Source organism: Martes martes, assembly GCF_963455335.1.
Source record: "Martes martes genome assembly, chromosome: 2".
NCBI lineage: Eukaryota > Metazoa > Chordata > Mammalia > Carnivora > Mustelidae > Martes > Martes martes.
The window spans coordinates 154893268-154917709 of NC_137889.1; the positions used below are offsets into that span (position 1 = coordinate 154893268).

Genomic DNA, 24442 nt, shown 5'->3' on the forward strand with positions numbered 1-24442 from the left:
CACTGGGAGAGTGGTTTGCAATATTAAGAAGAAAGTAGTCATTCTACTCGTGTTCAGGTGATTTATCAGAAAATGCAGCTGAAGGAAGTGCTACCTGAGCCAAGCTGAACATTTCCTTCAGTGAGCACCCCCCAACAATAGGAGCAGTTTGAACTCTCCTTGCCACGTATCTTGTCTGTCCTGTGTTTCTTTTGTGCATTTGTCTTTGATTCTTTAGATCATAAAGAGCTCTGCTCCATTCACTTTTTCCACTGTGTCCCTTCGCATAGGAAGGACTTAGCAAATGTCAGTAGAGATGACATTAAATGACTCCAAAATATCATTTTGCTCATTTTCAATTTAGAAGAAAAGTTTGAGTCTGACCATAACATTTACTACACTCCAATTCTTGATTAGAGTTGGAGGTGAAGACTGTTAATAATATAAGGTATTAACGTTTTACAAGTATATTTTGGGACTTTCCTCATGACAGAACAGGATGAATTTTGCTTGGACTATAGACCTAGAAGCATTGCTAATCTCAAGTTAATTATAAATCAGAATTAATCCATTTTATTTTTTAGCATTTATATATATTTTATTTTATTTTTTAATTTTTTAATAAACATATAATGTATTATTAGCCCCAGGGGTACAGGTCTGTGAATCGCCAGGTTTACACACTTCACAGCACTCACCATAGCACATACTCTCCCCAGTGTCCATAACCCCACCACCCTCTTCCTACCGCTCTCCCCCTGGCAACCCTCAGTTTGTTTTCTGAGAGTAAGAGTCTCTTACGGTTTGTCTCCCTCCCAATCCATCTTGTTTCATTTATTCTTTTCCTACCCCCCAAACCCCCCATGTTGCATCTCCACTTCCTTATATCAGGGAGATCATATGATAGCTGTCTTTCTCCGATTGACTTATTTCGCTAAGCATAATAGAATTAATCCATTTTAAATGCCACCTTATGCATCTGCTACTTGTGCCAAGCTTGGTAAGTTTACAAAACCCACAGGTTGACTTCTCTGGCCTCAGTGTCTCAGTCTCTGTAATGGATTATTAATACTATTGACCTCCTAGAGTTGTTATTTAGGGTAAAGTGAGGTAATTCATATCAAGTGGCTCAGCACAGTACCTGCGTTTTGGTGCAATAAATACCAGCTATCATCTTGATTGCTTTTTCTATCATGGCTCCTGTTTATGGCAGTGGGAAGCCAAGTTCAAAAATAAAGGATTTTGTAAAGGGACAGACATCTAGTGAAGGTCCAGATCCACACTGGTGAACTAGCTCTGTGCATCTTTATTATTTCATGCCCTTTCTTATCTCGGTGCCTTCACACTTACTGGTCCTTTACCGCGAAACATCCTTCCCAACCTTTTCCACCTCCTTGAATCTAAGGACGAAAAAGCTCAGACTTTTTAACCACCAGTATCCCAGAAAAGTTACCCTCTTTTCACAGTCACTTCACATATATTTTTACTGTAGCACTTCTAATGCAAATTATTTGCATGTTTGAGAATGTGTTAATCACCTTCCCAGAAGCAGTTCTTTGGTGTTAAAAATAATGTATTATTTATATTTGCGGCTCCCAAACCTGGCGTAGTGATTGGGTCCTCAGTAAATCATTAGTGAATGAAGGCAGTATTAATCTGTGTGTCGGGTTTGTTTGTACCAAAAATATACCTGTCTCTGCAAATACAGGAACAGCTTGTAGAGCCCAGGTAAATTCTAAGGCTAGTGACAAACCCCTAAGTCCCCGCTGCACATAATTCGGGAAAATGGGGAATCCCCGATGTCTCTATTTTCTTCTAAATTGTTATCCGTAAATCTATAGGGATTTTCTCCTGGGCGTCACTTGGAGTTGTGCTCCTTCAGGAAATAACAACACATCCATGCTGTGTGTGTGTGTGTGCTTCTGTGGTGGTGTTTTCCAGAGCGATTGGAGCCAATCCTCTTTACTGTGATTGCAACATGCAGTGGTTATCGGACTGGGTCAAGTCAGAATACAAAGAACCTGGAATTGCTCGCTGTGCCGGTCCTGGAGAAATGGCAGATAAATTGTTACTCACGACTCCCTCCAAAAAGTTTACATGTCAAGGTATGATTTTTAACCATTTAAAGAAAAAGTCACTGTATTAATTTTAAAGGAAAGACATGGCTGCTAGACCTCAAAGGCACAACTGAAAAGCCCTTAATAAATAATGACTAATGACTGCTTGCACAGGACTGAGCGGTTACCAGAGGAGCCCACGTAAAGAACCAGGCTTTTCAAATAAACTGCAGAAGTCATTAGTTGAAATGTCTAAGATTTCATTAAAATATATGGCGAAATGAAGAGTACACAATTTCTGGAAATTTCTCTCATAGCCTCTAACAAGTACAATATTTTGCTTTTGGCTTGTCTGAACGTGTGCCCTGATCCCAGGGCTGCCAGGGCCCTGTGGCTTCCTGATGCCAGGTAAGGAGAAGCAAGCCCTCCCGAGTGTTCAGGCCAAACCCTCTGACTCGCCTCCCATGTTGATGTGAGTGTCTCTTGCTTGTTTGTATCCCTTTCTTTTCCCTTTGTTTTATGTATCTGTGGATTCTAAATAGTGCCTTAGTAACAAATACTTTCTCTTCTCCTATTACAAGAGTCATCTATGCTTTACATAGAAAATCGAAATAGGAAGATGTTAACAATAACAAGCAGTATATGTCTTCAAGGACTAAAATTATGCGTCAGTCACAATACCTAGAGATAACCCCTACTGAACTTGATTTTATTAAATGTTTTATGTATAAAACTAAATCCCAGTATTGTGGAGGTTGAGAAGTGTACAGTACGGTCTTGCTTCCCAAGGCTTGCAAACCTAGCTGAAGAGAAACTTACCACACTTAAACATTTGAGGTAGGAAACCATCTAAGTAGGTCATAATGTGCACTGGGTCATGGTGTGAGTTTCCAGCTTCCCGTTTCAATAGTTATATAACTTGAGTTTAATAGCTTAATCAACCTGTGCCTCTGTTTCCTCATGTGTATGCAGAGATAATGGTAGTACTTACGTGAAAATGTTATTTTTAAGATTAGATAAGTTACTACATGTGAAATTTTAAAAAATGGTTAAGAAGATGCTGATGTCACAGAGACAAGAGAATGGGAGATTGCAGGGGTGGAGGAAAGGGGGAAATGGGGAGATATAGGTTAAAGGGCACAGACTTTGAGTGATAAGGGTAAGTTCCAAGGATCTAATGTCCAACATGGTGAGTGTGGTTAATAACACAGTATTATGCTGGCAAGTTGCTGAGGATAGATGTGAAGGGTTCTCACCACAAGCACACAGAGGTTAACTATATGAGGAGCTAGATATGCCAAATACCTTGATCTTATTAATCATTCCTCAGTGTATGTGTGTATCAAATCACCACATCGTACCCTTTAAGTATATACGGTTACTGTCAGTTACTCCTCAGTACAGCTGGGGGAAAAGATCAGTGGAATTAATATGTGTAAAACACCTCGCCTGGCACATGGTAAGCACTCAGTGACAATTTTATTATCATAACGCTTTAGAACACCAGCAACACTGTGATGTAGGACAAGCAATGTTTTACTGATCAAAGAAGGAATTTCCAAAAACCGTATTCCCTCCAAACATTTTTTTTAATGGCGTCTGAGGCTTTTTCACAGCCGTAAATGGCTGCAAAAGATGTAGTTTGCAGTGCATTGCAAGTACTGACATTTTGAAACAAAACTTTTCCAGAGGTGCCTGTGTGGCATAGTCAGTTATGCACCCGACTCTTGATTTTGGCTCAGGTCGTGATCTCATGGCCGTGAACTCAGGGTTGTGAGGTCAAGCCCCAGGTCAGGCGCCCTGCTGGGTAAGGAACCTCTTTAGGATTCTCTTTCTACCTCTGCCTCTGCCCCTCACCACCCTACCCCTAAACAAACAAAACAAACAAACAAAAAAAAACTCTTCTGTTATTCTTCTAAATGTATTTGATGGAATCTAAATATCACAGCTAATTTAACAGAGACAAAAACAAGATCCTCTGTAGATTTCACATTGTTCTTTGACCTTGAACTTCTGTTTTTCTTCTTCTTGAGTTTCTGTTCCCAGTACCTTGGAGAATTGTCTCATTTTTTTGCTCCAGAGGTGTGTGTGTATATGTATATCTGTATATATATAATTTGAATTTTTTAAATGTCCAAAAATCTTTGAGTTTTGAAATTTTTCTTAAAATTGAATTGCTGTTAATACCCATGCACCATTGCTTGGGACATCGTAATTATTTATCAGCATGTTAATGTTTTTATTAAAAATTGAGGGATGCCTGGGTGGCTTAGTGAGTTAAGTGCTTACATTTGGCTCATTATGATCCCAGCATCCTGGGTTCGAGTTTCAAATCCAGCTTGTTGCTCAGCGGGGATCCTGCATCTCCCTCTGCCTGCCGCTTCTCCTGCTTGTGCTCACTCTCTCTTTCTTTCTCTGACAAATAAGTAAATAAATAAATAAATAGATAAGATCTTTAAAAAAAATTGAAAGTAAAACTTTATTGGAAATGCCTCTCTGGGATTATGTGCATTGATTGCAAGAGGTTTTGCAGATAACTGACATTTTGCATTATTCTTTTGTAACTGCAGATGTTTCTATGGGGCAGTGCCCCAAAGTTGCTGGTGTGCTGTAAGGCATATCATTGTTTTGGGAAGTGCAGGAGATTGTCAGATGGGAGGTAGGGAAAGAGAATCTGACATTAAAACTTTCTCTTGGGCATCATCATCGGACAGATGTGTTTTAGAAAGATTGTATGCGCAAATTGAGAAACTGTAAACTGATTTTGTTATATTTCTCTGTACCCAGGGAAACTTGTTTTCTCCTTTCTGAAAAAATGCTGGTGCTTATGTATTTTTCTCAAAGTTTAGAGTTCCCTGGAGGTATTTCTTTAAACAATAGGTCATGATAATACAAATTTGAGAAAAGCTACATACTTGCATTCGATTCTCTGACAAACATTGTTCACAATCATTTATTACACATTCTCAGAAGTCCGATATATACACACATACGTAAATGACTTTAACTCAAGATGTAGTTAAATGATCTGACCTTTTTCTTTAAATTAATTTATTTATTTCAGAAAGAGAGATTGAGCATGAGTTGAGGGGAGGAAAAGAGGGAGAGGGGGAAGCAGACTCCCCATTGAGCAGGGAGCCCGATGCGGGGCTCGATCCCAGGACCTTGAGATCATGACCCGAGCTGAAGACATATGCTTAACTGACTGAGCCATCTCAGTGCTCTGACATTTTTTTTTCTTTAATAGCATCTTGTTTAGTTCTTAGTGTGGAGTGAATGGAAATATGCTTGAGGGAATATTAGTCTGTATCAGGGATGCATGATAAAACTTTCTGCAGTGATAAAAATGTTCTGTATCTGCACAATCAGACATGATAGTCACTGGCCATGTGCGGTTGCTGAAAGGTAGCTAATGCAACAGAGGAAGTGGATTTTTAATTGTATTTAATTTAGATTTAACCTGGAAGTGTCAGGTGCAGCTCCTGGCTCCCATGTTGGAAAGTGTGGTTGCTACAAAAGCTCAGAGAAAGAAATTGTGTCAGAGGAGAGTGGCTGTGAAAAGCTGAGTGCAGGTGTATCTAAGCCAATCGTTGGGCCAGCTGTCAAGCGTGAGGAGTATGCCACAGAAGCAGAGCTGTGTTGCAGGAAAATGCTGGAACTGTGATTCAGTTTAGTATCCATGAAGTTCTCATGTCAACAGGTTGTCTCTATTTCAAGCCATACCATAAACTGGGTAGCAGACCACCTGGGTGTAGGGCAGGTGACGAGGCATGCAGACATGCAGAACTCACCAAATAGAGTCTAATGGCATTTGGCAGACTAATTTTGCTCAATTTTTCTATATTTAATATATACTTTAATATACTTTTAGAGTGATAGCGAGTATTGAAATTCATAATGCCCTTTGCCAGCATTTCTTGGTATTTGTCAAAATATTGTGAAGCTTCATTGTCTTAAGACTCTGCTAGTTGAAGATTTTTGACAGTTCAGATGGCATCTTTGCCACTACTACTATTCCTACTGCTAATAATAGTAAATAATTACTAACAACAGCTTATATCGAGGGTTTGCATTATGCTAAAGATTTTACTTATCGTTTGTAATCTTTGTATCATTCCTAAAGCAAATACTGTTATTTTCCCATTTGGGAGATGAAAATATAATTCGGAGAGATTAAATAATTTGTTCAGCATCACTCAGCTGCTAAGACAAGGAGCCAGAGTTTTAGACTCACTGTCTCCAGTGTTTACCACTAAGTTTACTCTATAGTTTTCAGTAAGAATATTCTCAATACAAATCAAAATAAAGAAGAGTGCCATTTTTCTATTAGAACATACTTAGAAAATGAAAATTTTGAACCACTTTCATACGCTTTGCTAAAAGTATTTATTCATAATAGGTGGGTTGGTAAAAGTCAAAATACTCTAATCTGCTAATTAAAATAATTCAATCTAAGAAATCTACTGAGTACTGAGTTTTTGAGCTAACAGGCCTTGTGAGCTTGAAAGCAGTAAAATGACACTTCTTTAAATATTTTATAATTTGAGTTTTTAATATTTTAACTTTTCCCTAGTTATGCCAGTTTAATATGTTTTATTTTATTCATGAAAAGCATATAAGTACATGTTCCTAATATTAATATTTGTAAATATGTAATTTCAAATTACCGCAGGAAGATAATATCCTTTAATTGAACCCATGTTAATATATCTATGTATAAATAGAATTTAAATGTTTTCTCTGCTAGAAAAGCCTAGGTCATTATTTTGAGTAATATATTCAGTTAACGATTTTTATCCTACATTTTTCAGAGTATTTTCTTTATGTTAAATATCATAGTTTCAGGGCACGACAGAAATAAATTAAGTGGATGAAGTAGATTATCAGAAAATATTTAATTAATATCCAGATTAGAACACTCTTGAGTGGGTAGTAAATGGTCATGACTTCTCTTGACAACCCAAATTTCCAGTCCATCTTTTAACTATCAGGTGATGTTAGAATAATCAAGCAGTCTGTAGGGAAGCAGATTTTTGCCCTCCCCATGGAATGCAAAATATTGTTAATTTCTGATATTCTTTTTATTGCTCTTGGTTCAAAAAGATTTAGCTCTATAGACAACTAAAGTTCACCTTTAATTTGATAGACACTTAATAAACACTTAAATGTGCCAAAGAACGAACAGTCTGGTGGAAATGAATGATATATTCCTTCTTTCCTTCACCAAATATTATGTGAGTTCCTGTTACACACCAGGTAGGGTTCCAAGGTATTAAGAATCTAGTTTATGTTGTAAACAAGACATAGGTTGTCTTCATGGAGTTTATAGTATACTGATAAATACATTTAAACAGATAATTTCAAAACAAAATGAAGGTTTGGCAATGGAAATATATGTAAGATACTAATAACACAGGCACTTGGGTGGCTCAGTCAGGTAAATGTCTGCCTTCTGCCCAGGTCATGATCTCAGGGTCCTGGGATCCAGCCCAGTGCTCAGCAGGGAGTCTGCATCTCCCTCTGCCCCTCCCCTCACTTGTGCACGCTCATGCTCTCTCTTTCTCTCTCTCAAAAATAAATTAGTTTACATTTTTAAAAAAGATATTAATAACATATATCCAAATCAAACAATCATGGAATTGTAACTGATACCACCAGGTCCATTAGGCTTCAGGAGATTCTCATAATGAGTCAAGTAGAGACAAGAAGACCCAAATGGATAGGTGTCTGGTAGCTATGAGCTCAGATAAAGAAACAGGAATCTGGTTCTCAACATACTTCATTATTTCATTTACAAATGTCAGATAAAGGGTCAGAAAACCTGGGATCTTTATATATCTCAAGATTATCAACATTTCACCACCACAAGAATCTCTCCCACTAATTTTATATATTAAGATTCCTCTAGATTCTGGGATTCCTGGGGAAAATTCCACATTTCTCAGCAGTAATATAGTAATACTGTCATTTTTTTTTTTTCAGCAAGATCATCATCTTCCTTTTAGAGAAGTTCTTGAAAATCTTGAGATCTTTGTTTTGTGTCTCAAAATTACTGGTTAATATTGTCCTTAGTCACTTAGGCAATTAAATAATATAGCCCAGGGGTGCCTGGATGGCTCACTCAGTTAAGCTTCTGACTTTTGATTTTGGCTCAGATCATGATCTCAGGGTCATTGGATCGAGCCCTGTGTTGGACTCAACCCTCAGTGGGGGTCTGCTTGGGATTCTCTCCTCTCCCTCTGCCCCTTCTCTCTCTCTCTTTCTCTCTTTCTTTCCAATAAATAAATCTTAAAAAGAATTTAAAAAATAATAATAATAATATAGCCCAAACTAGAAGTAATGAAAAGTTCACTAGATCAGTTTTAAAGTGATATTTAGAACTTAGCCAAACCCTTTTTACATTTTCAAATTTATTACCACCAGTACATAATTATAATTTTGAAGTAAACTTAGCTTTTGGGAGATTATGAATTGTTCACTGGCCAAAGAAAATATTCAGGTTTATACATAGTTGCCAAAAGCACCGTCTTTAAAAAACAAACAAGGATTATTTTTCTTTCTTTCTTTTTTTTTTTTTTTAACAAGGACTATTTTTCATTATACTTTTGGAAACTTAAAACACTGGGAAAATTTTAACAGACATTAATATTAATAGGTGATGAGAACCAGCAATTCATATTCTGCTCTTAAATATTGTACATTGATCTTCAATCTCATGATAAAATTCCATGAAATAATTATTGTCCTTTTTCATTCAGCTGTGACTCAAGAAGTTCATTTATTGGCCTGAGGTCACATGTGTATATAGCAAATAGCCAAGCCTAGTGATCCCAGAGGTGTAGTATGCAGCCTTCGTGTTTTTGTTAAATCATGTATGTAACTCAGATGTGTAAGATTTTTAACCCCCTATTATCTGTCGACCATCCCCAATCCTACAGTAGAACTACAGGGATTCCAGCGGTTTCCATCCTGCCAATTTCACCGGCTTCTTTTTAGTCCTCTTTGTTTGTCATCTTAGACATTGGTAGCTACTGTTCCTTCTTGTACATTCTCTTTGCTCTTTCTTCATTCCTTTGCTGACACCTTTTCCTTACATTCTTTCATATTGACATATAGAAGATTCTCTCTCTACCCCTGTTAACTGATCTCAATCCCGCAGCTTCAAACGTCAGCCATGATTTTTCTAACAAACTACGGATTTAATATTTCCGTGCACCTAGTGAATTCCTCCCCTGTGCAGGCTTGCAGAAACTTAAAACACATATTCCAAAACACGCATTTTCATTTCCCATGTCCTCTTGCGAGTGCATTCTGTAATTGATGTCTCTACTGCTGAACTGTAAGTTTTTCCAGAAACTTCGACATTTCACTTACTTTTGAACTCCCCAGACTTAGCTTACTGCCTGGCACAAAGTAGATCCTCAATAAATATTTGATAAATGAATGACCTAATGATGGAATGTTGTTAAAAAATATGCATTTGATATTAATGCTTAAGAAAATGCAGCAGTGTAATAGCAAGCAGAGCTTAGAGTTTTGGGGTTTTAAATAAAAACCTCCTTTTAGTTAATTATGCCCAACATCAAATACCCCCCACATTTTCCCTGGGTTGTCTTTGATGTACCTTTGACTTTATACAAGGGCAGTGCTAGAAGATTCTCTTAGTTGACTTAGGTTTCCAAGGGATGCCAGAATGAAGGCGGACTCTGGGATATAGTTAGAAATTTGTGTCTGGATCTTTTAGTAATAAATCAAAGTGAGAATGCAATTCTCAGTGGGTGGTGATATTGGTGTCAGGTGCATAGCTAGTGATTTCAGTCAAGTAAGCAAGTCTGCCTACAAGCTTTAATGGATTTGAGGTCCAGCAGTTTGTCTGTTAAAGATTAAAGTAACTGGCAAAGACAAATTGTTAACCAAACTTTTGGCTCATTTTCCCTTTGAATTATTAAGCTAAACACACTTCCAATCCATACCACTGATGCTAGAGGGCTCTCTGAAGTCAAGACCGAGCCTTAAATCAACCTAGTTATCCTAGAATGCCCTCCTTCATTTCAGTGACATTAGTAAACATCTGTATTTCTGAAGCAGGATTTTTTTCTTCTCTGTGGCACACATCTTACAAGGGCTAATGTGTTAACAATCATTTAAAATTTTTTGAGACGAGTTAACTTTGAGACTAGTGGAAAGATTAAAGATTGGTGAGGCTGTATCAGCAAGCAAGCTCGATTTCCTTGCCAGGAGCAGTTTAAGAACTAAAGTTCCCTTCCAGTGTTGTAATGTTTCTGGTTGTTGTCCATGCTAAATGTACAAATCACAGTTACAGTCCTTAAACACATAAAATCATTAACTCTAGGTGTTGTTACCCAGTGAATAATTATTTCGCAGTGCTCCCTACCATTCCCCCATGATTCTGATAATATCAATCCCTGCAGTTTTCCCAAATTTTAGCATCTCCTGGCATAGACAGAAGGTACTCAGTGAAACCTATAATGAATGAATAAATAAAAACCTCTAGTTTGTCTTTGTGCTAAAACTGAAGCCAACAAGCAGAGGAAGGCTTCCTCTCTCCTCCTAAGTGAGCCACTCATGTTCCTCTCAGCTACCCACCTTCTTTGGAAGTCTAAGGAAGACTGTCAGAACTTGCTGTGGCTTCTGCGTTTGCTCTCATTGTATTTTGTACTCAAAACTCACTACCATTTCATTTAATGCTTAAAGCAACCCGTTGAGTTGGCTACCATTACTCTAACTCCATGCACTTAACCAACAAATCTGGGTTGCTAATTTAGTTTGATGGACCTCAGATTCTCTGTTCCAATATTACTTGCATTATGATAAGAGACTCGTCTAATTCTTATCCCTGCACATCCTTCATCTGGGAAAAATCAAGTGTGCAAAACTGTACCTGCGTTGGTTTTTTTCTAATGAGCTGTGCTAATTCTTTTACCATTTTGCTATGACTTTAGCATCAGTCTTTTGCTGTGATATCATTTCCTTGTTATAGGAATCGATTAAAGGTGTCATTTCCCCCTTGAATAAGAACTTTGCAGGAAAGGATCTCAGAGAAAGCATCTTGGCTAGAAAATAAATCACAAATTGAAGGCAAAGAGAAAATAGAAGGTAGACTTAGAAGAGGAACAATATATTGGTGGGAAGAGGAATGAGAGGAGAGAGCCAGATACAAGGGATATAAATTCTGAGGGTTTAGATTATAGAAATGAGCAGATTTAGATAAACAGGTGGATGTAAGAATCACATTATAGGAAGGATGCTTAGTTAGAAGGAATCATAATCTAAATGAGAAAATAAAATAAGTAGTAAAAATAAATAAGAATTACATCTTTTTATGGTACTTGGGGATATTAAAGACTGTTTGGAATTGATACTCACAAACATTTTTTGAATTACCCTGCATTCAACCTCAGGAACTAGAAATAAGAAATTATCTATGAAGCATTGACTTTAAAAGAAGGGTTTGTAAAAGAAAAAGTGAGTAGAAGGGTAGCTGTAGTAGTCAACTCTAGGAACATGAAGAAGTTAGAACTCAGTATTTTAGAACTATAATCCTAATTTTGATGCCATCAAGGCAGTTTACAGGTGTAAGAAAGAGATCAGGAAACACCTGTGCAAGTGGGAAAGGGTGATATTTTGATTCCTTCAGCTAAACTGAATATAGATGAGGGGGCAGTGATCTCATGCGGTTTACCCATAAGAAATTTCAGGTAATGAAAATAGTTGAGCAGGAATAATTATATAGGAAACCAAATTTGGTCCTGGAAAAAAAGTGGAGAGATTAATGCTTATTGATTAATATAGTAGATACAGTTCCGTGGATATTTATTAAATAAATCTTGGCTCTGTGCTAAGCTGGATTACTTCAGGCTGGCAATTTTGATATCCGCATACTCTATTACAGTCTTCAGAATGTATTTAATTGGTTTTCTTGAAACAATCTCTGGCTTCTCATCTAACCAATTAAACATAATTTTTGAAAAATATCACATTCCACAGCATAAACATAGAAACTGCCAACCCTGAACTCCTCTATTCAAACTGCAGTCTTACAAGGTCGAAAGCACAGAAACAGACCAAGAGACAGTTGTCTTCAAGGTCTTCTTGCGGAGTGGCCAGATGAGTGTTAATGGTCCTCACATTTGCTGATGTTCTGTTTTGCTTGCATACCTTCGTAGCTGTTTCCCCCTGCGCCTTTTTTCCAAGTTAGATTCTCTCTTCTGCCCTAGCGAAGGTACCCACTACTTGCTTTTCTACTGCAGATTTCCAAGCATGAAGAGGTTAGCAGACACAAGACAATTTATGCTGGAATATTACCTTAATTTAACACATTACTTTAACTAAATGCCAGCATTTATTTCTCCAGTGTGCTGAATAGCTAAATTTCCTTGATAAACACGTCAGGGAGGGGGTGAGGAATTAAATGTTCCTGAGCATCACTTTGGTCTTCATCCCAGCAATTTTCCAGCTGTGATTTGATATAAAACTGCATTAGTTACTCTGGTCACCAAGACAAAATGGAGGGGACACTGGCAGGGCCTCTCTGGTGACTGAGGTGTCCTTGGAAGTAAACACCACCCCTTTCCATTAATGCAGCCATTCCCAGAACTATCATCCATTTCCAGATGGTTAAAAAAGAAACAGGAATATCTTCATAGAAAGATTTCAGGGTTTTTGCTAATAGAAAAACTGACAAATACAGAACAGTATCGTATCCTCTTTTGGATTTCACTCCATAACCATTACATGAATGTGGACTTGTGTTTTCCTGGGTGGGGGAATGCACAGTTATGCAGAGTTCTTATGCCTACCATGATAATTCCCATTTACTTTCTGTTTCTGTGAGTAAACCAATAACTCACAAACATAAACTCCAATCTGTAGAAAAGTTTGGTGAATGATAGTTTATATGAGCAGAAATCCTACAATTGTGGGGTGCAGCGATCTTAGAAGGTTGGGTTAGCGATAGTGGGAAGCGGGGTATGCTGAACGGTCGACTCAGATAGCTTTGCTGGAAGTTCCGTGGGATGAACTTACAGCTGGAATGATCCCGCTTGTTCCAGTGAGGATGAAGAACTACAGAGATATTGCAGATGGCAGAAACATAATTAATGTTTATGTTATAAAATATGTGCATTTTATATATATGAAGATGTCACCCTGATACTGTCCTCATCGGTTGCCAAGAGGCAGTCTAATGAGCTCTCAGAAATATGGCCAGAAGTAGCCTCAGTGGAACATAATTTTATCAAAGGCAGTACCGTTTCCACATTGTTAGCCATTTATGGAATGAATATGTGCAACCAAAGGAAAATGGCTACAAATGAATCTGCCTTTAATCGAAACCTTTCATGGATCGGGAGATTTTTAAAGTGTGTCTCCCAAAGGTGAGATTGCAAGTGAAGATTTTTTCTGACAGTATTTTCTTCTTGGAGGGGAAAAAGCAGAAATCTCACCCTCCACATGCTTGTGCTAATGTGTTAACATACTGAACCAAGGGGCGCCTGGGTGGCTCAGTGGGTTAAAGCCGCTGCCTTCGGCTCAGGTCATGATCCCAGCGTCCTGGGATCGAGTCCCGCATCGGGCTCTCTGCTCAGCAGGGAGCCTGCTTCCTCCCTTCTCTCTCTGCCTGCCTCTCTGCCTACTTGTGATCTGTCTGTCAAATAAATAAACAAAAATCTTAAAAAAAAAAAAAAACATACTGAACCAAAAGTCTATGAGGGAGAATATAGTGGAAATTATATTTTTGCTATATTTCCAGATGCATGAAAGTGACACTGTTTTCTATCTCCTATATGAAAGTAACAGTACTGAACTAATGATATCCGGGCAGGTGCATACTCTTGAATTTTTTATTGCACTGATGTATTTCTATTTATGCATTAGACTCACCCACACATCCCCCAATACCCCCCCACCACATACACACAGAGTCCTCTTTGGGATCAAAGGTATGCATTTCCATGACAGCTGGCTGAAGTTAAGGTGCAGGCAATGGCCCTGGAATGCATCCACACAGGCTAGTTGGTCCATGAGGGGACTGACCCCGTGACACTGGCATCACTAACATCAGATCCTGACCACTTAAGCTCACAGCCCATAGTCCCGCTCTGACATTGGGCACTCTCACCATGCCTCTCAATGAGATGGTCTCCTGTTGCATTCTTGAACGTTATACAATGATGTTGACTTCTGTTCAGGGAAGAGAAATACATACAGATATGTGACCAATATTTTTATATGAAATCTACTGTTACATTAAGGCATTTAAATAATTTAAGAGAACTAAAAATACGCAACACGGGTTTCTTACATTTTTTTAATCAATTTTCAGGTCCTGTGGATGTCAGTATTCTAGCTAAATGTAATCCCTGCTTATCAAACCCATGTAAAAACGATGGCACCTGTAACAATGATCCAGTTGACTTTTATCGCTGTACTTGTCCCTATGGCTTCAAGGTCAGTAGAAGGTTTTGAAGGAACTCTGGTCTGAAAACATAGCTTTCTTTGGTGGGTCCTCATTATTCTACTGAGATCTCCTTTATTCACACTTGACTTTGCTTGGTCATTCTTTCTCTAGGGGCAGGACTGTGATGTCCCAATTCATGCATGCATCAGTAACCCATGTCAACACGGAGGAACTTGCCACTTAAAGGAAGGGGGAAAAGATGGATTCTGGTAGGTCATTAGTCTATAATATTCTGTCTGAAGCATTGGGGCGGGAATAATTAAGCAAACATTCATGTTCCTTTTCAAATCAAAGAGTGTTATTCTTAAAAGAATACCAAAAATGTATTCATCAGGACAATATGTATTAGTCCTTCTCAGAGATACTGTAATATGAAAAACAAGTGGAGACATTACAGTATTCTCAGCTCAGGATGCTATAAAATTAAGACATTTTAAAAACATGCATGTGCATGTGGTATGATTCATATACTCAGATTAGGTCAAGACAAAGTAGTGGCTCTGTTATGCTAATTAATAGGCAATAGTCTCCTACTTCAAGTCGTATATTCATCTGTTGCTTTGTGTATTGCTTTAACAGACAGTGTGTAAAGATAACATGTGGGTCCCACTGAAACAGAAAATTAATGATTCATTTCCAGACCACAAAATGAGTAGACAAACATGCTGTGAACATTTTTAATCTGGAATTATTTAATCATATAGTACAATTACTTCAGATGTACTTCATGAATTATGAAATAGAGTTCTTATAATGACAGTAATAATTTCATATAAGAATGTTAATCTACGACAAAGCTTGTTAGAAATATCACTTTTTATAATAAGTATTCTTCATTTCTACATTCTGTTATGAAATGGTCTCTTAAAAGATTATTCTGATTCCTATCAAGAGCAAGTGTACAATGTTTTATTGTCATTGAAATATTGTATTTGTTGAGACTTAACGAGAACATTTACATTTTATAATGGCAAAGGAAGATGTAATTTTAGTTTCATATTTCTTTTTTGTTTTGAGACACAAGGAACAAAATAGCTAGGATAGGAAGTGGTGTAATTTTTAAAGTCAGAACCAGTTCCTCCTCATTCACGCAGAGAAGCATGAATCATTTTATTAGAACAAAAGTTGAGATTAAGATATTTAGGGCTATAAACTTTGCTTGTGTTTTAGACCTGTGAATACACTGGATTTATTGATGTATGGATTATTTGCCATCTTGCAGCCAGCATGAATTTTCTTTTTCAAATTGTTTCTGATTTGGCAGATAATACCTTAAATTCATGCTTACTACATGTCATTTAAAAGTATCTTAAAATTCAATTTCTTACAGTTAAAACCTCTGTAATTGATGAGTGTGTAATTGATTAGTGTGTTTTTCAATTTTTGGACCATCTGGTTTTAAAAGGCAGCACGAACATGTTTTTTTTTCCTTTTTTCCTTTTTTTTTTTTTTTTGCCTTTTCTCCCCCTGGTGTTCAGGTGTATTTGTGCTGATGGATTTGAAGGAGAAAATTGCGAAGTCAATGTTGACGACTGTGAAGATAATGACTGTGAAAATAACTCTACGTGTGTCGATGGAATTAATAACTACACGTGCCTTTGTCCACCTGAATACACAGGTAGGAAGAGTAGGAAATTATGTGCCATCAATAGTGTGTCTGTTTGAAAGCATCACTGGCAAGGTGCTATATATGTATAGTAAGACATTGTATTATTCAATAACTGTTAGGTGTTTTGAAAATTAGATATAATGTGAATAACGGACAGTTAAGAGGGTTTCAGCCAACCAAATGAAAGACCAAGCAGGCTCGGAACACAGGCATCTACATAAAGTCATTCTATCGAGCAGAAAAAGAAGTTATCATTCTGAAGCTTTTAGTCCCACGGTTGGATAATATTTTTCATGCAAAGCATTTCTCTTGTACAAACCAACCCACCAATACATAGGTGAAAAGGGGGGACATTTTTTTCACATAGGCAAAACATAACTAAGCATTTGAAATTACTTACATCCATCATGTCCTTCAAAATAAAATATGTCAAGAAGATATTGAGCACTCTGGTTAATCTTATAATTACCAACTTTTTTCCCGATATTTTGTATCCGGGGGTGACAAATTTCCTAAGTCTTTGTGAACTGGTAAACTTTCCTGCACAAACCAATTTATTATAAAGCCAACGTCAAGTTTAGACCCACCTGTTATGTCAGAATATCTGTTTTGATTGATTTTGGGGGACTGTGAATAAGAAGAATAGTTAGATTCTTGTTTCTGTAATAAGCCACTTCATTTTATAGTTGATGGAGAAAAGGAGAATGTTATGCATTTTATTTGTAAGAAAAGGTGGGAAAGTAGATTCTGTCACTCTACCCAAAATTACCATTTTCATTTTAATGGGTATTTTTCCTTAACCATATATTTCCTTACAATTTTAATGCATAGTTAAGAATATCAGAGGGTAAAATAACTATGTAGATGACTGGGGTTAACATCTCTAAACATGAAAAGATGAGAGCACCTCTGTATGATCCACTTTCCCAGGGATTTGTCAGAATAGCATTGAAATTTAAGCTTTTATGGAATACTCAAACTTTGCACTTTAATAAGTACTTTTCTTGGTGGGAAAATGCTAGGTAAAAGAGAAGTGTTCTGTTTTGACATCCCAGATCTGTTTGAGTGCCTTCGAACCTCTCTCTTCCATGATATGTTTGTTTTTTTTTCTTTAATGCCAGTGAAGCACGTAATGTAATTTATAAAGTTTCCAGTAGAAATGTGAACATGTTGGATCATAATTGTTCTATCATGTATATGCAGCCCTTGGGCCCCTTAGTGGCTAGTTTGAATTCCTTGATAATGTGCATTAATAAAGGATAGCAAATACCCATCCCGAGATGGTTGGGAAATGTAGGTGCTACACAGCTTTCACATTCACACTAATACTCCTTGTGTCATGCCTCAGAGACTTGCCATTGGCCTCCACGCACAGATTCTAGAGCCCTTGGAGCCACTGAGAATCTGAGTTTTATTGGCTGAGCCAAGTTAGACTTGTATAGCACCCCAGTGTTTGCACTAACATCTGTTACCTAGTACCTTCCTAGGACAGAACAATCCTGTTTTCTTATCATTGCCCTAATCATAATCAAAAGGGCTTAGTTTGATCTGGACAAATTGGACCCAAGCATTTCAAGCACGCTTGGGTTAGCCAATGTGCTCCTGAGCACAGAAACCAAGAATTTTTCTGTACCCCCTGATGAAACCCTAGGCTTGAAAGCATTGTGTACTCAGTTCTTACCCACCTTTTTTTTAATAATAATTTACATCAGATGGCAGACTCTTCTTCGTTGGTTTGGAGGGGTCCACCTGCTTTGGCTTTAGATTTGCCGTGTCTTATTCCTAATCCATTTCTTTTGAGTCTTATCTTACCTTCTCTCCCCTCATTTTCCAAGCTTCCTTCCTACACCTGCTCCTCCTCAATGCATTTTCTCCATCCTAAGTGATTCAGTTCAGTGCCCCTTCCTCTGAGAAGTATCATGAAGCTGCATTTCCCCCTGTCAGATCCTTAAAACATATCAAAAAATCCCTAAGGCTTGACAAAACCACTTTTTAACCAAAATGTGATATCTCTGAAATCCATCATGTGGGAATCTGCCATAACTATCTCTCCAGAGTCATTTGCCTCTCAACAAGAACTGAGACTGACACATTTTTAGTCATAGCAATTGCAAATATTGGTTTTCCTTAATTTGGGTAAAGGATAAACAAAACACTGAACTCAGTAGAAAGCTCATAGCCTACAATACATGAAGGTATTACCACTGTAACTGGGCTGGGTCTTGGGGGCAACAAAGAGTTTGACAGTTTGGCATTAGAGCAGATATCTATATGAGGAATATTTGTAACCCATCCATTAGCTATAGTATTTTTGTTCATATGTGAAATGAGCTCAATTACAAAATATCAAGCAACCATCTGCATATTTTGAAATCAGTGGCACATAAGTGGCCTTTAATTATAGGAAAGCATAAATTGGACTCTAGAGTTTCATGTCATGCTTCATCCAAGTATGTAGTGAGGGAGGAATTTTTTTTTTTTTAAATAATGCGGCTGTATTGTTTTAGATTTAAGATTGGAATCTGATTAATGAGCAGGAGACCTGGGAAAAGAAACCCCTGCTGTGCTCAGGGAATATAATCATGTTGTCATTGCTTAAAAATCACTCAAGTCATAAGTTGCTTTTCTGTTTGGAGATGTTTTACTCTATACCGCCAAAAGCAAACAATGAGAAAGGGAACTGTTTAGCAGGAACAAATAAAACTTCATGGGAAAAGGTTGTAAATTATTATGGTGAAAGGTTTTATATTTGGCACCTGTGTCAAGAGTCAGAAATGGACATAATGTTGTTAACAGAGAAAATTCAGAGATTTGAAAGCAGACCGACAGAGAACTCACGATGTGATGGGCAGGCTATAAAACAGAGCTAAAAATATCCGAAACAAAATGAACCACCATTGGGAAATGAAATTTATTTAAACCCTTGTGACCAAAACATCACAGTGATAGTTATTGATTTATTAAAGGAAAAAACTCACTGTTCTTTCCTGCTGCAGGGATTGACAACATAAATTTTAAGGGTCAATATTGTTTTTTATTATCTAATCCTTGCTATGCCTTTCCCACCCGAACTATCAAAACTATTCTTTTCTATGTAACCCAACCCATTATCTGTCCTTCTGGTTGTGTAACATGACGGTTACTTGCTAGTGTTTTTCAGATAAGATTAATTTTTGGAAAGTTATTCACTGAGATTTTAAATGAACATGACTATGCTAAGGATTCAGAAAGTAAGACTCTGGAATTTTAGTAAACAGATAATTTAAAAATTCACTCTTGGGTTTTAATATTAGCTTGCAAGATTTTGGTTTTGTTTTTAATCATTACTATATCCTTCCTAAAAACAACACATACCTTGGAGCTATTTTTCAAGAAATCCCTCAAATTACGTAAGCTCAAAACCTATGAAAGTGAAAATTGTAGATATGGCATCCCTGCAATGTTGACAAACTTGACACCTGTTCTGACGCTCTGGTATGAACTTTAGGTGTTGAATCGAAAAGTATGTTTTTACAAGTTTTCTGAGAGTCAGAACCCTGGATCAACTCTGTCAAGGTGATGTTTCTTAACACTGTTCTCACGGGACTGTGTACAAAGATGACACAACCTTGATCACAGTGTAAACCACGGTAGCATTAATGAGGTTATATAAATTTAGTGAACGAAAGCTTCCATACAAATTGGGCATGTAAACGCTTAGAATGTATTTTGTCAAAAATATCCAGACCGTTTTAGTTTTTCCATTTTGTACCATTATTCCTTTGTTTTCCAAATCTCCAATGCCCACACACAAATCATGAAGTTCACATCTTAAAAAGTAGAGCTGCTGGTTGTTAAATGAACTGGTGTAGGCGCAGAACCTCCCGCTCCCTGTGATGGCGTTTGCCTTTTGCCTCGTTTACTCCATGTTTGTGCGTCTGGCCCGGCTGTAGGTAAGAAATCTGAGCCTTGCTTCAGCTTGCTCTCACCCTTGGCTTCTCTGTTGTTACTGCTACGCATTGGCTTCATGTGCTCTGCTGTTGTACTGCAATGTAAAAAGTCTTTTGTCTCTTCTGTCTTTGTCGCTGCCAGCTGCTAATCTGAATGAGGTGGAAAAAGGTTAGTTGCCTTTTAAGTCTATTATGATTTTCATTTGAGTTTCCCTCTTTCTTTTAAAGCTACCTAGATTTCATTGTGTGTACGTGGTTAAAAGGAATGTTGGCAAAATCTGAAATTAATATGTCAAATCAGTCATTCGGATCCTTTGACATATGGATAGCAATGCCAAACTCCATAAAAAGGGCATCGGAAGTGCACTTTATCAATTTCTAGAAAGCTATGAAAGAAATTCTCTGAGTGGGAAGAAGGGGTGACTGAAAAGAAAGACTAATATTTTCTACTTTCTACTTGTTGGTATGCTTTTACTTTTTAAAGATAACACAAACAGGAATTGTTTTCACAATGAAAAACAGGTCATTCAGTACAGTAGATAGGGTATTGATAGAAAAATTTTTAAATAGTGAGAATTTTCCCATAACTTTAAACTAACATCTTTAGTAATTTGAAATACGGAAAATATTAGAAGATGTGTATATTTGTTAAAATATTTTATAAAATAAATATTACAAACCCCAAGAGGTTGATTTTTAGAATCACATTGTCAGAATGCCATATTAGGCAGTATTTTCAATTGTAAAAGGAACCATATCTAATCATTGACATCAACATGGTCCATATAGCTCCCCAAAAACATCAGGGCCCAGGAAAGGAAGTCCTAGAGTAATTACAGTAATAGGTATTTCTTGGGAATTATCATGAAATCTTTGTGAAATTCCATCTTAAAGATTCAGAATTATTACTAATAACATTGGTTTTTACTTATCTAGCTGACCGATGTCTTCATGTGTCATGGGCAGGCACAGCATCCCAGGAGGAGCACGATATGTGCTTGTCTTGACATTTCCCATTGTATGCGAAGCATTTGTGGTAGGATGATAGGGCTAACATAGAGTCCATTATACAGCAGCTCTCTTTGTCTCTGCATACTAAGGACTTCATTTTTTTTTCTGTTGCATTATTCAGGTGATATGCTATGTTTGGTCATTTACTATGTACAGAGCTAAGTTGAAAAACATGAAAAAAAAATGGCTTCGTATTTTAGAATGTTAAAATATAGCCTGTGCAGTCCTCAGAGGATTAATGAATCCAATACTATTCTTGGGCAAATGTCCTCTTTTCTTTTTACAAGTAAAGAAATTGGTGGTCTGGGACAGGGATGTTTAAGGTTTGATTGTTTCTCAGAAACACAATAGCAATTGTTCTCTTACAGGACTATGCCCTTAAATAGTTATACGTACTCTCAGGAACAAGCTTGGCAGTGTAATAGTGTTTTAAATCACCATGTGGTTTCATATTTTGACTAAATTTCATGCTTATATTTATAAAAGGTGCCTTCTATTTCCAAGAGCCTGCTGCTGACTGACTTTGTTTGAAAAGCAGTCAAATTATTCTCTATTTTTTAATCTGAAACCTAACTAGAAATTAAATGTCCACTTCTTTATAGCAAAGAGTAGCTTTCTTAGATAAAAGAAACTCCATAATTAAGTGACATATTGTCAACTTAAATGTAGATTGTATAGATGTAGATGTGAACTGTAGATGTGAACAATAAGGATTTAAGCAATAACTTGTGTAAAATGTGAAAACATTAACCCAAGGATATATATATACACCTTTTAAGTAGGGGGTCCAAATGCAAACTAATGTCTAACTGACCCCAAGGCATGCCCTGTGATTTTGGGGGGCCTTCCACTGGAATCAGTGCCTTTTTATCGGCTGCTGTCTTCCATTTGGGATCTTTTCACATTCTCTAGTGGTTTTGCCTGATGGTTTATGGTAAACAAACTCTTCGGCTCTCTCTTCAGCTTGCTGTATATAATTGACTTTAATGTACATTTGAAAAAAGTTAAAGGTGTAGCCACGAAATTCAGGTGCACACAATCTATTTTATCTACAAGTGAAAAAAAAAAGAAAGAAAGAAAAAAGAAAGTGCCCAACCAATGCCAGCATGATTAATTAATTATTTCCCTGATGATTAAGCTACCTTCCATCATGTGGGGCAGGTGGGGTACTGATAATTGGTATAGCTAATGGGAAAAGCTCAGATTTCTCATCCTGGCACTAATATTATCAACTCTGGAACTCCTTGCATCTTTTTTTTTGGTCTGAAAAACAGGGATAGTGACATCTGTCCCCCTTCACATAGGTGTTTGAGAACAACATGGGAGCATGTATGAGAAAACACCTTACACTGTTAAATTTCTCTACTTCAGAAATACCAGGGGCTGCCATTCTAATGGCATAAGAATTCTTAAGAGAATTTTGATAGAAAAAAAATCCTACCTAAAGTAAATTGTGTGTGTGAAGGAAATTTCTCTCCCCATATTTTTCAGTACATCTTTCTCTAAGTTATTATTTTGTAGTTCTGTTTTCTATGCACATGTCAAATAGAAAGACTTTAGAAATGTCTTTTGTTCTCTTTACCCCCTTACTTGACTTTGAAGTATAGGGAAATATTAAATGCTGAAGAACTCTTGGATTTCACTGTTTTTTCTTTTTAGGCTTTGTTCATATTTTCAAATTGTTATGAGCTCTTAATAACAGTGACACTTTCTGCTATTAAATCTGCCTCAAAATGTATGACACTTTCTGTCAAAGTCAACATAGCTACCATCACGCTTGCAGTCTGTTTTAACTAGAGAGAATATTATGGGAGCCTAACGAGGTAATGTGGTTTGCCTTCAACTTCCTACCTTTCAAAGCCTTCTTAAATTTGAATCTCCGAAAACATCTTAAAGGTCCTATTTGCTCTTTAGTTCTTAGGCAGGGCCCACTGAGCCCAGAACAACAGGTTAGCTGAACCAGGCTTTATTCAAACTCATTTGGATTTATTTATTTTGAAAACAGAGTTAAATATTTCTACAGTTTCAGTAGTGGTTGGAATTGGCCACATTATTTAGGCTGGTGTTCCAATGAGGAAGTGCTGAAAAACACCTCCTTTTTTGTTTAGTTTAGGGAGAGGTAAGTTTTTCCTTTTAAAAATGCAAAAGATATTTATTGAGAAAATACCTTATGCAGGGCACCGTGCTAAGCATCAAACATGATTTTGTCAAATGCATAAAACATTAACTTGCCTACCAGGCAAACTGTTTGGCTTTGCTTCTTCACTTCGAGTTCAATTTGGGTCAGTTATTTTACCCGTACAATGCCATCCTCTCTCATATTCCAAGAAAGTTAGCAGCATAATAGAGTTACTTTTTTATGTGATAGGTGAAAAAAGACTCTTCTGAATGAAAGCTAATCAAACTTTCTGGCTAACAAAGCATTATGGAGCAACCCATTTCATCTTACTTAGAACAAAATTGAGAACATAAAATTATTTTCCTTGTCCGGAACATCTTATCATCCACATGTATTGGATATTTTCTTGAGCCTTCTTATTTTGAATTAAGATTAACTATTTATCATGAGGTTACTCTGTGGCCATGTACCCTTCTGCACGTGGCCCATTTTGCACACCTTTTACATCCAGAGGACATTTATCAGTGGCAGTTGGATCTTCAAGAACTCATGGCCCCTCAAGATCATTTCCTTATATAGAAATATAAACAGTGGAATTAAGTGTAGAAAAGTGGGAAGTATCTGGGTAGTTTATTGAGGATATTTTGGAGGTCACTGAACTTTCTGTTTAAAGGATGAATAGCAGTATGGTAAACGCAAATAAGAAAGCATCATATTGGGGCATCTGGGTGACTCAGTCATTAAGCGTCTGCCTTTGGCTCTGGTCATGAACCCAGCGTCCTGGGATCAAGCCCCATATTGGACTCCCTGCTCAACAGGGAGCCTGCTTCTCCCTCTGCTTGTGTTCCTCTCTTGCTATCTCTTTCTGTCATAAATAAATAAAATCTTTTTTTAAAAAAAGCATCATATTTTTAAAAAGGATCCTCGGGAAGAGTTGGCTCTTTAAAAAGGAAGAAAGGAAAGAAGGAGGGAGGAAAGGAAGGAAGGAAGGGAGGGAAAAGACAAGAAAGAGAAAAAGAGAGAAAGAGAGGAGGGAGAGGAAGGAAGAGAGGAAGGGAAAGAAAGAAAGAAAGAGAAAGAAGGAGAGAGAGAAGAAGGAAGGAAGGAAGGAAGAGGAAGGAAGAAAACAATACACTCTTAGTGATGAATAAAGTCAATTATTACCATCATCATTGATAACGATACTGAATATTCAGATTGGAGACAAGACATCTGTTCGTGTTAATGTGCTCTGGTGCCTGGGATTATCATCTTGAGCAG

The 24442-nt window shown here is 37.2% G+C and overlaps 1 protein-coding gene across 3 annotated transcripts in view; it reads left to right on the forward strand.

Moving 5' to 3' along the window:
* Nucleotides 1-24442, forward strand: part of SLIT2 (slit guidance ligand 2) — a 348225-nt gene that overhangs the window by 289934 nt on the left and 33849 nt on the right. For 2 of the 3 annotated variants that reach the window (XM_080796225.1, XM_080796226.1), the window contains 4 exons: nt 1921-2084; nt 14380-14504; nt 14626-14723; nt 15993-16132. In XM_080796225.1, coding sequence (XP_080652351.1) covers nt 1921-2084; nt 14380-14504; nt 14626-14723; nt 15993-16132 — 527 coding nt within the window. Of the gene's footprint in view, nt 1-1920; nt 2085-14379; nt 14505-14625; nt 14724-15992; nt 16133-20194; nt 20222-24442 lie in introns of all 3 variants that reach the window. The other variant, XM_080796224.1, reaches the window with a different exon arrangement.